The sequence below is a fragment of the Vitis vinifera genome, chromosome 15 (genome assembly GCF_030704535.1).
Source record: "Vitis vinifera cultivar Pinot Noir 40024 chromosome 15, ASM3070453v1".
Taxonomy (NCBI): Eukaryota; Viridiplantae; Streptophyta; class Magnoliopsida; order Vitales; family Vitaceae; genus Vitis; species Vitis vinifera.
In genome coordinates this window covers 16,476,601-16,493,328 of record NC_081819.1, presented here as the reverse complement: position 1 = coordinate 16,493,328, position 16,728 = coordinate 16,476,601, and the positions used below count along the sequence as shown (strand labels likewise).

General features: G+C 32.6%; 3 protein-coding genes across 3 annotated transcripts; all 3 read left to right on the top strand.

The window, feature by feature from the left end:
* Positions 1–413: 413 nt before the first annotated feature.
* On the top strand, positions 414–4,223 carry LOC100246159 (large ribosomal subunit protein eL15z). Its single transcript, XM_002277800.4, has 4 exons — positions 414–557; positions 1,232–1,398; positions 3,244–3,441; positions 3,753–4,223. Exons 1-4 carry the CDS (start codon positions 554–556, stop codon positions 3,996–3,998), a joined length of 615 nt encoding a protein of 204 aa, XP_002277836.1. The 5' UTR covers positions 414–553; the 3' UTR covers positions 3,999–4,223.
* A 1,523-nt stretch (positions 4,224–5,746) lies between these two features.
* Positions 5,747–8,762, top strand: LOC100259848 (uncharacterized). The gene is made up of 4 exons (XM_002275150.5): positions 5,747–6,125; positions 6,779–6,961; positions 7,060–7,301; positions 8,404–8,762. The coding sequence occupies exons 1-4, from the start codon at positions 5,838–5,840 to the stop codon at positions 8,642–8,644; spliced, it is 954 nt and encodes a 317-aa protein (XP_002275186.1). The 5' UTR covers positions 5,747–5,837; the 3' UTR covers positions 8,645–8,762.
* A 2,350-nt stretch (positions 8,763–11,112) lies between these two features.
* Positions 11,113–16,686, top strand: LOC100251298 (cell number regulator 6). Its single transcript, XM_002277699.5, has 5 exons — positions 11,113–11,246; positions 11,593–11,703; positions 12,614–12,728; positions 14,130–14,395; positions 16,301–16,686. The coding sequence occupies exons 2-5, from the start codon at positions 11,593–11,595 to the stop codon at positions 16,523–16,525; spliced, it is 717 nt and encodes a 238-aa protein (XP_002277735.1). The 5' UTR covers positions 11,113–11,246; the 3' UTR covers positions 16,526–16,686.
* Positions 16,687–16,728: the final 42 nt, after the last annotated feature.

Below are 16,728 nucleotides of genomic sequence, written 5' to 3'. Positions count from 1 at the left end.
AAATTTTCTCATTAGAGAAATGAATTTCAAATTAAGCGAAATTTTATATTAAATTTATTAATGGGGTTAATAATTTTTAAAAATAATTTAGAACTAAAAAATAGTTAATTTATGTAGCTTTGAGCTTTATTTTTAACTAAGAAAATAATAAGAAATATTTAAAATGCAACCCTATAATTATTCTTAAATTATTAATTTATATTTAGAAAATTCATATTCAACAAAATGATGTTCCACATAACATTAAATTAAAATTGATTTTTTAAACCAATAACTCTATCCCTTTTAATAAAATATTTCTATATTTATTGTTCACAAAATAATGGGCCGTCAAATTTCAGACCTAACCCCAAAGAAAAGCCCACCTAATTTGGGCCTCAAATTAGGCCTAGCCGAATCTGAAAGCTGTACAGATGGCCGGCTAAGATCCATCCTTCATTGATTTTTCTTTCGTTCATAACACTAGGGCGTTACACCAGAACGTAGCTCTCCTCTATTTAAAGAGAAGGAAGAGAGCACCTCCAGAGGCTGTGGACCTTTGAGCCTGTGAATTATGGGTAAGCAACCAAGCATTTTCCTTCGCTCAAAAACCCTAAAATTTGATGTTTCAGTGTAATTTACTTGTACATATCTGTGCTACGAACCCTAGTTTCTGTTATTATTTTATCTTGATTTGTTGATCTGACGCAGACAACGAAGTATGGTTTTTTGGTTTCTATTCTTTGATCTATTGTTTAAGCTTTCACGTTTAGATTTTTATAGTCTTGATGTCATAAAGTGTTTTTCCCCGATTACTGGGCTGTGTTTGGTTGGAGGAAATGTAGGAAAGTGAAAGGAATCTAGGTTGAATCAGTTGATCGTTCTTTGTTTGGATGCTAGGAATAAAAGCAAAGCTTGATCTAACTGAGTGGGATAGAGTTGTTTGGCTCACTTGATCAGGTTTTCATTTTTTTCTTTGTTTGAAATAAGAAACAACGAAAACATGACTTAAGATTCTGTTTTCTTTTCGTTTCTGCATTTTCTGGAGGATCAAAGATTGTTGATTAGTTTGATGCTTCTGATCTATCTTTGGCGAGGCATTTCATTGTCTTGGTGAACAATATGTTACTGCTTGATTATGTGTCACAATGGTGTAAATTAACTGAATGAAAGTGTTATTAAGTTATTTTATTTTATTTTTATTTTTAAATTTTTTATTTGAGTTGAGGTTTTTCGGTTTTGGTGATGTCAGGGGCTTACATGTATGTTTCTGAATTATGGAGAAAGAAGCAGTCCGATGTTATGAGGTTTCTGCAGAGGGTCAGGTGCTGGGAGTATCGCCAACACCCTTCAATTGTTCGTGTTACGAGGCCCACACGACCTGACAAGGCTCGCCGTCTGGGGTATAAAGCAAAGCAGGTAAGAATTGAGCTGGTCTATACATTGATTCTAACCATGATGTATTCTGTTTAAGCATTGTTGCCTTTGATCATGTAAGAACTCCATTTTACATAGAACATATTAAGAAATTGTCAGTTCTGCCTTCGTTCGGAACGTCTTAGCTGATACAAGACCTTATGCTTTCTGCAATCACTTGCTTTTTTTCAATTTTCCATCCTGAAATAAGTTCAAAGTAAAGGATAAACAATATAAAATCACAATCATGAAAGAAAGTGCAGGATTGCTGGTGATATGATCCCAGAAATACATAATATAATATGTTGGCAATTTCAGCTTCAATTTTAAAGTTTCGAGTTTTGCTCTATTTTCTAATTGAGCCGAGAGGCTACAGACACTCTTATGCGAAACCTCCTTGTTTTGAAAATTTATCATTAAATGCTTTACCCCATCAGAAGGTCTACCTCCATGGGAGGGCATTGGGACAACAGCATTATTTTGTGGGTTCGTATAATCTTGGAGACAGGATTGATATTTGGATCCAGTTCTCCCAGACATATTAAAAACAGTTGAATTCTTTTGCTTATCTCCAAAACATCTTTGTTTACTAATGAAGGGATATTTATAGTGGGTAAGTAATCTCCCTATTTTCTGAATGATAAAAACAAATTTCTTTCTAGGGAGTGGGGAAATTCATTAGTTCTATAATCTCTATTTCCCTTCTGGTTTTTAATTACTACATGACTCTCTTTATGCGGCATTACCCTTTTAAGCTTTCCTCCCTCATTCTCTTGATTGTATTATGACTTATCCTATTCATCATCCTATCTCTCCTGAACACTGGAATTTGTAAAAGTAGTGTAAAATGGAAATTAGTGAAAGCAGATCGATTCTCTCTGTCACTTTCATGTGTTCCTGCAAGGCTAGGTTTTCCTTTTCTGCTTCTCAATATTGTTTTTGGATGTTGAGTAGGAGGAGAAACCCATGGGGAATAAGGAAAATATCCTTATTTGTAAGGTTGTGTCTTGAGATTACTTTCAAATGTTGTCTTTTTCCATTTAAAAGTGGAACTGCTGCTAACTTACGGCCATACGCACTCATGTGTCTATTTGTTTGGTTATTCATGCACCCATTTTTAATAGGTGGACTATTCCTCAAACTATGGCCTTATAGCTTGTTGTCTCAACTTGGCTGAGGCTGGGTGCTGAGATTAAACCAAATGTATTAAGATACTTAGTAGTAGCTTCTACTGGAAATGCAATCATCTGAGTTACTTGTGTACAAGCCTACCTAAAAGGGAAGGTATGCATATTTGTTACAACTCCTACCACCCACCAAAGAAAAGGGGAAAAAACACATTTAGATCCGTTCTAATGTGTTTTGTTGAGATGGAATATGAGCCTATTCTTAAGACACAAGTTTACTTGTCCAAGCATAGTGTACATGATGACGATTGACCAATTATTGGAGTTTCCTTTGTCAAGCCTGCATGTGAATTGTTATCATAATGTTTACAATAGTGTTTTTTTCTTTTGAAAAAAGGCTTTTAGCCGTCTGTTTGATTTTGGTACCCAGTTGCACCTGTCAGGGTATTGGATATAGAGATATCATGAATTGATATCTTATCATGTCATTAGTTAATAATTTAAAATTGCCCATAGAAGTGCAAAATGATTCAAAACTAAGATGGATTAAAGCATTCTTGGGGTTTTCTTTCCCCACCATTTTTTTGAGGCTCATTTCAGTGGCTTATAAACTTCCCCATTTGTTTAAAATTATGACAAACTGGCCCATTAATTTGATAAGCATCAAGACGATGATTCTTTTTACTTTGATTATAATGCCAAACACTATTTTCTATTTTAGGGGTATGTTATCTATCGTGTTCGTGTTAGACGTGGTGGTCGGAAGAGGCCTGTTCCCAAGGGCATTGTTTATGGAAAGCCTACAAACCAGGGTGTCACCCAGCTGAAGTTCCAACGTAGCAAGAGGTCAGTTGCTGAAGAACGTGCTGGTCGGAAATTAGGTGGTCTGAAAGTTCTCAACTCGTACTGGATAAACGAGGTTGGTTGTGCAGTTTATTTTGTGCATGCTTACTCCTTCCAACTGGCTATGTTATGTTTTGAGCTATAATAATACTCTTGGTAGCTAGATTTTGTCAAAGCATAAAATAACAAGAAAAAGAAATGTTGTTAACAGCTGAGAGAGGCAGTATGAAATCCTACTTTCAATTATTGATCTCCCCCTCTCTCACTCGCGCACACACGTGGAACTCTCAATTCGTCTTTTTTTCATATATATATATATGATGCTGGCACATACACATATGTGAGCTCCTAGTCGGTAGCTAATTTCTCTGAAAATTTTCCATTCAGGATTCTACATACAAATACTATGAGATAATCCTAGTTGATGCTGCCCATAATGCAATTCGAAATGATCCAAGGATCAACTGGATCTGCAAGCCTGTGCACAAACACAGGGAGCTTCGCGGTCTCACATCTGCAGGAAAGAAATACAGAGGACTCCGTGGAAAGGGTCACCGGCACCACAAAGCACGCCCTTCTCGCAGGGCCACTTGGAAAAGGAACAACACGCTCTCCCTTCGTCGGTATCGTTGATTTCGGCAGTTCTTCATTGGATCTCTTGCTTGCCTTTTGTTTCCTCCGAACTTGTTATCTTCAGTATGAGCTCAGAATGGTTTGTTTTCATTATGAACCTTGTTATAGACTCTCTCTGGCATCTAAACTGTGGAGCTTATCACATTGCTAGCCTCGAAATTTTGTTATTTTGATTTCTTGAACTTGATTAGTGCATATGCATTTGTGGTTTTCTGGATATGGAAATTTGTGTGTTTAACTTGTTTTCGTGGGTGTCTTGATAGTAGCAACAAAGTACATCTCACTTGGATGCACTTCCTTTTTTTTTTTTTTTTAAATAATAACTCCTATTTTTTATGTAGTAAAATTTTTTAATACCTTATTTTTTTAAAAATAATTATCTTTAAGTTATGTTGCGTTCTACGAAAATTGAAAAAAAAAAATGAATTGGAACTAAAAAAATAAATTTAAAAATAATAAATTATTTTTATATATTATTATTAAAGTTGTTTTTTTATTTCAACTCTTTTATACAAATACTAAATATTTTGAAAAATATATAAATTTGATTTTAATTACATTTGACTTTTATTTATTTATTTTTTGTAATAAATTAAATATAACAATAAAATCATTTTCCTTGTCTTGTTTGGTTTGAGAAAATATCAAAGTAAAGAAACAAAGAATGATTTTATTATGAAAATATATATATATAATTAAAATTAACCAGTAATTTATATATTTTTAAATTATTCATTATATAAAAAAGTTTAAAAGAGTTAATTGAGCTTGAAGTAGTATTTATTGATTTTAAATATATTTTTATTTTTCTTCTGATTTTTTTAATTTTCTTTTATTGTTATTTCCCGGAACTAAACATAACTTAGCACTTTTTAAATTTCTTTCATGCTTTTTTGAAAAAAAAAATAGCATTAAGGAGTAAAGACAAGTATTTAAGAGCGTACATTTTAAATAATATCTATAACTATTTTAGTTTTTAAAAATAAAAAACAAAAAGTATATACAAATTTAGTCCACGAAACAGGAAGCAAAAAATTTGAATTCTGGATTTTCCAGGGATGAAGCAAAAAACTCTACTCGACTGAGGGAATACAAATATTATCTCCTTAGTTTATGTAGAAAAGGAAAGGAAAAAAAAAAGGTCCAAAATTTCCCCTCATGCTCTGCGGTTCTCTCAGAAACCAAACGGAGGATGAAAGGAGAGATTAATCGATAATGCCTGAGAGTGGTGAATGAGTAAGGAAAGTTGGAGACGAACACAGTCGAAGGACAGTGATGGTCTCTTCCTCCGCCACCCTCCGTTTTGTTCTTCTTCCCCATCCCGGTTTGGCAGGCGATGAAGTGGAGGAACGATGAACCTAAGGTGCTTTACACGGTCAGGACGCTGTGTTTAGAGAGTTTACATACTGTGGGTTTGAACTTGGGCCGCTCTGGGCCCAAACTGGATGGTCCGAATCCGTTACATTGGATTGCGTTTCGGCCCAAAATGAAGTAAGAATTAACTTTTAGCAGCTAAAATTTTAAATTATGATTTTGATTCCCTTCCTTTCAAATAGATTAAAACAAACTCTAAATAGGCGAGCCGAAGCACTCCTCATCAATTGGGCTGATGATTATCAATGTTAAACCCGGCCCATTAGAGAAGAGACATTTGCGCCCATGAAAACCCATAAGGGCTTGGGTCTAGAAATTGGGTTGCACAAAACCTTTTTCTCAAGTAAAGGGCTTCTGAATTTTCCAAGCCGCCAGTGTTGAAAGCCCCAATCTCTCAATTATAAATCCGATGAACACTCAGAAGTCAGAACAAAAGAAACAGCAAAGGAAAAGAGAGATCAAACCATGAGTACGGAGGGTATAATCCATCGGAGAATTAGTACAAATGGTATATGGATGCACGTAGCTGAGCTGGGAAAAGGACCTCTTGTTCTCCTCATTCATGGCTTCCCTGAGCTATGGTCTTCATGGAATTACCAGATAACCCACTTGGCCAAGCATGGCTACCGCGTCGTCGCGCCCGATATGCGAGGCTACGGAGACTCTGATTCTCCCCCTGATCCAGCTTCATACACCATACTCCACCTTGTTGGAGACCTAATTGGCCTTTTGGACCAGCTCGGAGAAGAAAAGGTACTTCACCTCCTATCTTGGAAAAGCCTTTTCTATCATCTTCTTGGAAGCTCAAGCGCATGGTAAAACTTGATTAGTATGGCTTTGGTATTTCTGCAACATTTAAAAAATAAAAAAATAAAAAAATCGCTTTTACTTCTCACGAAAAAGGAAAAATGATGATTTTAAAAGCGTCGTGAATTGAAAAATAAGATAAATTATAGGGTTAATTGATTATAATAAGATTAAGATATTTTGCCAATCATAAACATATAAATAATACTGGAGAAATTTTATATATTATGTAAGTGTATGGTAACTTCATAAAGGAAGAAATTATTTTTAAATTTTTTTTCTGAAAATAATTTTTATAACTACTTTAAGAATTAGTCTCAATTTGTCTTTTTGATAATCATCTCGAGAACATCCCTCAGCAGGCTTACACTTATACATTAAATTCCCAGGTTATGTTTGGTTTTCAAAAAATTTGAGGGAAATAGTTAAGAAAAGAAAATTTGAAGGAAAAGTAGAAGGAAAATGAAAAACAGATTAAAATTCGATAAATCATTTTTTTTTGTTATTTATTTTCTTTCCTTAGTATTTTCGGCAGGCCAAATACAAATAGTTCATTTTTGTAGTGAAACATGGTGCTGAATACTGGTGTTGGTGAGCAGGCATTTGTAGTGGGGCATGACTGGGGTGCAGAAGTGGCCTGGCACCTTTGCCTCTTGAGGCCAGATAGGGTCAAGGCACTGGTTAACCTCGGCGTTCCCTTCAGGCCACGCTCACCGGAGCTCAAACCACTCAAATTCATGAACCAAGTATTTGGTGACAGTCTCTACATAATTCAGTTTCAGGTACATTTATATCAACAGTTGCTGTCGGTATGTTCATAACTTCATATTGAAACAGTAATATCTCGACATTATCTTTAATTAGTGGTGCATTAATTCAGGAGCCAGGAAGAGCAGAAAAGTCATTTTCTAGGTATGATTGTTTGACGATATTGAAGAAGTTTTTACTGGTGAATGCGCCTGATCTTCTGGCTGCTCCTCCTGGTGTTGAGATCATTGATTTTCTCGACACCCCATCAGAATTGCCTCCATGGATTACTGAGGAGGAGCTTCAGTTTAGTGCCAGCAAGTTTCAGCAGTCTGGATTTACTGGGGGTTTGAACTACTACCGTGCCATGGACATGTAAGTTCTTGCATTTAAGTTGTTTTTAGACCATGTACTTTAATAAAACAAATTAAAGGAAACTAGTGGTCTATCTTTGGTTTTAGGGAAGTTTGCCGGAAATAAAATTAGAGTTGCGACTTGACGGGTCTAAGTGATGTTGAATGTCATAAAAAGGTTTGGTCTATTACCATCAATTGTTTTTTAGATGAAATGGTCAAAGTTGATACAAAAATTGATATCAAAGTCAGGATTATGGTTCGAGTTAGGCCACCCAAATAATGATTCTTGGAACATGCGAGTGTGATGTACATTAAGGTTGATGGGAGTTGATCAACGTTTGTATAAACTCTAGAAATCCAAACTCACATATTATTTATTTGTAAATATATTATATGATGTTTCATTAAAATATTAAAAAATAGAAAAGATAAACAAACACTCTTATTTAGTTTTTAATTATGTTAGATTAATGAGTTAGATAAACAAACACTTTCTCTTAGTTTTTAATTCATTTAGATTAATGAGTTTATTAATTTTTAAAAAATTATTAAAGTGTCTTGAATACTCAAGTGTCCATATGCACTTTTTATTTTATGTTTTTAGAAAATAATAGTAAATTTTGTTTTTGAGATATTTAATTTTTCATGTCTTATTTCATAATTTCTTTTATAATTTTGAGATACATTTTTATAGATTCTAAAATAATTATTTTGTCTAATAACCCATAAAAACATATGGGAATTTGAATTGCCCACAAATTTGACATAGGTTAGGATTTCATAAATCGACCTTGGGATGGGTTTGTTGTGGATTGGACATACCAAATTCATGTTATCTACATTTGTTATGGATTGTGCATACCATATTCATATTAAATACATGATTTGTATTATACTTTTTTCATAATATTCTATATGGTATAGGAAAATGAAAGAAAAAATAGTATATGTTTGATAATGATTTTAAAAAGTGTTTTAATATTTTTAATATTTGAAAATTTTTATAATGCAAGTACTAGTAATACTAAAAACGTTTTCTAGAATCACTTTCGATCACACTCTTAAAGTAAAACAAATTCTCCTCTTTTTCCATGCTTCCTAACTTTTGGGATTTGTGATAGGAATTGGGAGCTTCTAGGGGCGTGGCAGGGAGTGAAAATTACTACACCAACGAAATATATAGTTGGGGACAAGGACCTGGGATTTGAAGCATTTGGGACACGGGAATATATAAAGGGAGAAGCATCCAAGGGACTGGTGCCTAACATGGAGGTGGTTGTGATTGATGGCCATCATTACATCCAAATTGAGAAAGCTGAACGAGTTACTAGTGAAATTCTATCCTTCTTTGGTGAATGCTGATCCATCACTGTTTTGGAAACCTTAAATTAACTATTCATACATTATCTCTCTTCTGTCACTCTTCAATGTTTTTTTTTTAACAAATTTCAATGGCAGCTTTCTTTGTCTTTCCTGTCAATTCATGTTTGTTGAATTGCATTAGGTTAGGGTGTGGCCCGTGTGGGCATTGGCCTCATGCAATCTTTCAACCATTTGAATTTTCCAACTTATTTTTTAATTTTAAATCCATGGTTTTTTTTTCATGATTTGATCTGTGTGTTTTTCTTATTCTAAATAAATAATGCGTTTAATAGTAATTTTATGAAGTATTTTTAATATTTTTAAGGGACAACTGTGTAATTTTCAACGTATTTTTTAATTTAAAATCCATGGTTTTTTTTTTCTTCATGATTTGATCTGTGTGTTTTTCTTATTCTAAATAAATAGTGCGTTTGATAGTAATTTTATGAAGCGTTTTTAATATTTTTAAGGGACAATTGTGTATTTTTCAACTTATTTTTTAATTTTAAATCCATGGTTTTTTTTTTTTCATGATTTGATCTGTGTGTTTTTCTTATTCTAAATAAATAGTGTGTTTGATAGTAATTCCATAAAGCGTTTTTAATATTTTTAAGGGACAATCGTGTATTTTTTAACTTATTTTTTAATTTTAAATCCATGGTTTTTTTTTTTCATGATTTGATCTGTGTGTTTTTTTTAATTCTAAATAAATAGTGTATTTAACAGTAATTCTATGATGCATTTTTAATATTTTTAAGGAATAATTATATGCTCAGCCCAAAAATTAAGGTTTGGTTAATATAACTTACATAATTGATGGAAATGATATAAAATATCAAAATACCCATTAACCTTTCACATAAACTTTTTTGGTCTTTATTGCATCACTATTCATGCAACATAATTCTATTTTAACTATTTGGATTTTTAATTGTTTTTTAAAACTTTTTTTTTATAAATAATTGAAAATCAACATTATTTTCTATTTTAAATTATAAATAAAGAAAAATTACGTTGAAAAACTATTTTAAAAATTACTTTCTAAAAAAATGGTAATATGATTTTTTTTTTTTTGAAAAAACATTTAATTAAAAAATGAAAACTATTTTTAAAAATAAAAATTGAAAACTTTGTTTAGTACTATTTTTTATATGAAAATAATAAAAAGAATTAAATTTTATTCATTGATTGTCCATTAAATTTTATATGAAAAATTTTTATCCTTACTTATAATAAGAGTAAAAAGATTCAATATATTTAATAAAAAAAAATTAGAAATGAATAATACTTAATTGGGGATAGAAAATGGTAAAAAATAAAAATAAAAAAATTTACACTCATTATGTGTCTATGTAGGGGTTAAAGGTATTTTAAAGATTAATAAAATATAATATCATTCAATTTAATTTTCACACCTTATTTGGGTATTAGGTTTAAATATGCATGATATGGATCTGTGGTCAATTTTTGAGCTTAGTTGAGCCCAAAATACAATTCTCCATATTTTTAATACTTAAAAAATTTTATTATTCAAGTGTTAACAATACTAAAAACGTTTTTTAAAATCACTTCCGAACGCGCTCAAAGATTAAAATAATTTTTTCTTCACATTTATAATAAACTAAACATAAAAATTTTCATTTTTCTTGACATTTTTTTTAATACCAACATCCCAACCTCATCCATGCTTTTATCTATTTTAATTAAAATACATGATTATGACTTTTTTTAAGCCCAAGGATTCACCAAATCTACGGAAAATCCAACTCCATAACATTGTCAATAAATTATCAAGAGCATGAATCAAAAAATGATTTCTTAGACTAATTTCTAGAAAATTCTAAAGAAATAAAAAGTTTTAAAAATATATAAATTTGATTATATTTGATTTATTATAAAAAAATGAAAAAAAAATTAAATATAATTTAAATTAGTTACAAACTTATAGATTTTAAATTATTTAATGTTTGTGAATAAATATGAAAAATAAGGACCTATAAAAATATCAAAATAGGAATGAAATAGTTCAAAATTAAAATCCTTTAGTAAGTACATTATATTATTTGTTTATTATATATGGATGATTATAGGTGAATATATTTTTATATTAGGATAATTTATTCGTTTAATTATAAATATATTAAGATGTTTAAACCACTTTAAAATAATATTATTTTTATACAATAATGTAGATATGAATTATAATAATAATATTATATTTTAGTAATATTATGAATAATATCATTTTTTAATAATAAATCTAATTTTAATAATTTTTTAAATTAGTACTAAAAAACGAATAAAATTTTACAATTAAAAAAAAAAATAGTTTTCACTTTTCTTCATCAAACATATTTGGCAAAAAAGGCAATTTTTTTTTTTTTAAATAAAGAAAACTCGGGGGAAAGGTAGAAATAATAAAGATGAGAGGGGAACAACGTCAAAATGAAACGACGTCGCATTGGAGCTTAAATCGTTGGCTTAACTTCACACACAAACAAAGGCGTTTTGAAGTGGATACAGAGAGAGAGAGAGATGGGGTTCGTGCTTTGAGACTCTCCCCAGATTTCGTCAATTTTTTAAGCCTTTCTACTCTTTCAAGGTTTGTCTCTCTTTTCCGTTTGGTTCCCCAGAAAATCACCGAATAAAAATGAAAGCATGGGATTTTTCCTTTTTGTCTTTTTGGTTTTACGTTGTGTTTTGGTTTTGTTTTACGTCTAGTGGCGGTTTTGTTTTGCGTTGTACTGAATAATAATGGTAATGATAATAATAACAATAAGTCTTGGATTTAGCGTTTTTGTTTCTTTGCTTCTGGTATATATTGATGGTGACCAAATAGAAAATGGTTTCATATGATTCCTGTTTTCGCATTTTTTTTGTTTTTATTGGGAGAGAAACGAAGGAGAGGGTGATTTCGAGTTTTCTCTCTGATTTTTGTGTTGGATCAGATGTCGGAGGGAATCGCACAGTCCTCGCGGTACGTGAAGCTTAAGAAGGATCAGGCGCCAGTGGAGGATATTACGCCCGGAGAGCTCAATCAACCAATTGAGGTTCCTCAGGTTAGATCATTATGGTTCTTGAATTGTATTGCGCTTCATATTCTCAAAATCTTGCGTTCATGAATTTACAATTTATGTTCTTTTTTCAGTTTTGATGGAAATTTGCTTGAATCTTGAATTTCTGTTTCGGATCTTTGTTGCCATTGTCCAGATTACTGTGCTTTGTTTGGTTATTGAGGCAATGTGGGGAAAGAAATTTTTTTTGACGTGTTTAAGTATTGGGGTCTGGTGAGTTGGGACCCTAGAATTGGATTGTCCTATCAGGTGGGGATTAGGTCAATTATTAGGAATAAAAAAGAAGAAGATTTGCCTTAGTTTTAATGTTCTGTTTATATTTTAATACCAGTGTAGTATTTTTTAATTTTTAATTTTTATCTTTTTTGCTTGATATGGTTTAGGATTTGAAATCATTGAATGTAGCTTCAGTGTTGGTGGATGCAGCATTGATTGTCTTGCAAGCCTGCCTATGAAAAAGGGCTTACTAACCACAACCCAAAGGAGAAAGAAAAAATTGAATGCCTTTCTGTCTTAATTTCATAGAATTGTGGACCATTCAAGACGGTGTTTTGTGATTTTGCATGATGTCTATGCTGTTTACTATTTGCTTCTTTTTATTTGGAGTGGCAAATTTTATATATGCAAAAAATGAGGAGGGAATAGATTATTTTATTCAAACGAGAATGAGACAGAATGGGATTAGAAACTTCTTAAAAATGAAAAATGACCTTATTTTTGGAATAAGATTGAAAACTTGTGCAGTGTGAATCCAATCCATGTTTTCTCAGTAAATGATAATGATGTTTCCACATCTTCAACCTCAAATCAACAATCATTATTTCCTTGCTTCTTTGGAATGCCCACTGTTTCGGATTCTTTCTGTGCATTGCTGATCATGTCTGTCACTGGACAGTTGATTGTTCACAGATGCAATGAGTGTGGGCAACCCCTACCTGAAAGCTACCAGCCCCCAGCTGATGAAGATTGGACAACTGGAATTTGTGGCTGTGCCGAAGATAGGGAGAGTTGTAAGACTTCAATCTGCCTTTATCTTTAGCAAGTGAACATACAAATTTTCACATTCACCAATTCATCTGGCATTTTCTGTAAATACCCTTATGCTTTCTCTGCATTGTTTGTGTTAGATAAAGACACAAAGCCGCATATGGTGCTTGTATTAGAAATTTGGAAAGGTTATGTAGCAACATTGTGTTTGAAGCCAAACCTCTACAATGTGCTACTATTTTTTTCATCAAGTTCTAAAGTCATTTTATGTATTGTTATATCAATTTATGAGCATTATGGAGCATAACTACTACATAATTGTATTTATTTTTGCAACTGAAAATTTCATTAGGTTAGATATGTGAAATAGAAAGTATATTAGGTTGGTTACAAAATTGGGTTAGCTAACAAGGTTGAAGCATTGGAAGTGCAAGTGGGAGGTGACCAATGTTTTTAGAACTAGACCGGTTAAAAGTTATCGGGTCACAGGTTGGACTGATGGTTCAATATCAGTCAAAGAGTGATGTTAGCGTGATATCATAAATATATAATTTATATATTATTAAAAATAAAAATAATTATAAGAAGTTTAAAATATATATATATAAATTATTAAAAAAGTTATAAATCTTTCATCCTTCTATCTTTAAAAAAGTCATGGTAAGTATAAAAGCCTAATTTACTAAAATTTGTAAGTTTATTAAAAAGTGCAAGTATAGTATTTATGATTTACTATTAAGAATATAAATATACTAAAAATCGAGTGAGGATAGCGCTACTGAATGAAACTCTCGCTTTCCACTGCTCAAAGGATTTTCTTCCTCTTAGAATACAGCAAGGCAAAAGAGACAGTGCTATTGAAATTCTTTGTCATTTTTTTAGTTGTTTGCTCTTACTTGCAGTAGATTTCACTTTTTAGTTCCATCAAAGATGATAATGTTTTAAGTTGAAAACATTTACATGGACTTAAGGATGGCGGCATAAGGACTGTCAGTTAAGCAGTGAGAGAAGAGGTGATTGTGGCACCTGAATGGAAGGGTATGACAAAATTCACATGTAAATGCTAGCCTGCACCAATCTTTTCATGTGTAAATGCAGCACTGCACCAGTCTTTTCTGTTCTGGGCACATATTCAAGATTCTAATATGAAAAATTAAGAGGCCAATTCACCATACAGACTCTTATGTATCTGATTGCTTGGATGGCAATGGTGATGATGATGAGAACTACTGGTACATAAAAATGATCCTGTTATTGAACAATTTGAGTCTCATCGTTATAAAAAGTTTTATTTATGGAATAAATTTAATTATGAAGAACAATTTGGCAGGTATGTTCTATTGTACTTCTCTTTTCCTGCAGTGCATGTGAATCTTTTTTAGTTGATCCTTGATTATTCTGAAACCATTAACCATGTCTCACAGGCTGGACTGGGCTGTTTTGCCCCTGTGTGTTGTTTGGGCATAATGTTGAGCAACTGAGAGAAGATATCCCCTGGACCAATGCTTGCGTTTGTCATGCCTTATGTGTTGAAGGTGGAATGACACTTGCTGCAGCAACAGCACTTTTCCATGGCATTGATCCCAAAACGTCATTTCTCATTTGTGAAGGCCTGCTATTTACTTGGTGGATGTGTGGTATCTATACTGGCCTGTTTCGGCAATCATTGCAGAAGCAGTATCATCTCAAGGTGATTTCCATTTTTATTTCTATTAGGATCTCAAAGCTGAATGCTTTCACAAGGAGAGTTCGCCCAAGAATATGCCTTTGATTGTGAAATGACATGCAAAACACATAAATATATACTAATTTTATGCAACACTCCTACTTTCCACTTCATACCAGGATTCTTTTCACTTTAGACGTGTATTTTTTTTGTACTAAATGAATTTTTTTATTTTAATTTTTCTGTGGTTATAGAGTTGTATTCATTTTCGTCTTACCTTGGAAATTTCTGGTAATGCAACAGATATTTTATCAGAATTATTATGTATGACTTGAATGTTGAGAGGATTAAATTTTCTCAGCCTTTGAAGTGCACTGCCTGGTTTGACATTGGAATTCTTTTGAACAAAGCTTGTGCTGTTATGCTAAAATAAAATGAATTAATGGATAATCCAATGTTTCACCATTTGATAACCAGGCATTGGATTTTTCCAAAGAGAAGTGAAGATAATTGTCATTTCCTTGTTTGTATCTCCTATTTGAGGGGATTGTATTAGTTTTATGTTTTGTCAACAAGGTCAAAATCTCGGTTGATGTCTCTTTTGGTCGAGATCTGTCTCAAGATCTCCTCAGTTGTGAACTCTTTGTAGTACTTCACCTTGGGTTATATATAAACCCCTAGGAACTCAATCTGCTGTTTTTCATGTTCTATTGCACTTACAAATGTAAAAGTTGCTAAGAAAAGAAATAGGACAGTGTTTGATAATACAAAAAAGCATATCAAGTAATCAAACAATTCTTTTATGTATAACTTTTTGGAGTTAGTGTTCATAGGAGATTGCTCATTGTCCATAATGGACTTTATTGATTTGTTGAGCTCTAAGTACGTTTAAAGAGTTTTTTTTTTTTCTTATGTTCCCCCTCCCCGCCCCCCATTTTGGTTGGCCTTTTGTCTACACTGTGTATACTTTCATGTGTCGTTTTGTTAGCCACTGTTAATATATTTGATCTTTACCTATCAAATAAATAAATAAAATTAAAAGCTGCTAGATATTTACAAGGTTGGATTTTATAGTATTACATGAATGGGAAATTGTACCCTTCATCTGACATGTAGCTTGATTACAAGAGCCTTCCTCCATTTTCCAAAAATACATTGACTTCCCTGTTGGTAATGTAACGTGAATTCCATTAAGGAATAGAATGGAGTTATATTTATGAACCTTCTGTATATAATTGTGTTTGGGCACAATAATGACTTACTCAAGGTAGTATGTCTCTGGTAAACAATAAAAATGAACCATGAGTTCGCAATTTCCATCAGTGTTTTGGCAGAAAGAGGGAGTGAGGTGCAACTTCAGCTAAAACTCAAGTGGGGGGAATGTATTTTTTAAAAATAGAGTGGAGATCTTATAGCTAGGCTTAACCTTAGAGGAGGGGATTTAGATTTTCCTGTAAATGGGTGTTCTAGAATATGCTTAATACTTCATAGCATACGCTTTTTGCCTCTACATGCCCTATGCTTACTATGCATGCATTTAATTCATAATATTTTGTATTGTAATGATGAATTCCTCCATCTAGTAACAATATTCGAAGTTTCATTTGAAATTATCAGTTTTGCTATTCATTCTGTCAAATCTTTTTCCCCAAATTGATTCAATACTTGCAATTTCCAAATTCATTTCAATATTGGAAATTTATTATTATATCCATTGATCTCTATGTGTTTCCAAACCTCATTATCACCACTACTGTCGAGAATTGAGACCTGCCAGTGTAAAGACAAGTATCTGGCTGTCTTACTGATCTTTTATAGTTTGGCATTTCAGAAGATGCGGCGGGTCTTTTATGAATTCCCCCTTTAGCAGTGTCATTCATACTGGAAAATCATGTGTTCTTCACCCATATTTCTACTGCTTGTTTGCAGAACTCACCGTGTGACCCATGCCTGGTGCACTGCTGCATGCACTGGTGTGCTATATGTCAGGAGCATAGGGAGATGAAGGGACATCTATCCAGTAATTCTGCCATGCCCATGACCATTGTTAATCCTCCTCCAGTTCAAGAGATGGATGCAGGTGGAAACCAGGAAGCTGCACCGTCTTCTAAAAATGGCACCGAACACACCACCATGGAGATACAGCCTTTGTAGGATTTGCCTCTTGCTGTATACAGAACTCAAAACAGCATTTTTGTCCCTTTTTTTTTTGGGGTATATTTTTGTTTTTTGGATTTGAAGCAAAACAAAGTATGTGAGACTCCAGGATGCTTGATGGTATCAAAAGTGCTGAATTCGCAGGTTGTTGATAGAAATTTTATTTCTCTTCCTTGTATTTGCAGTCTAACTTTAGTGGC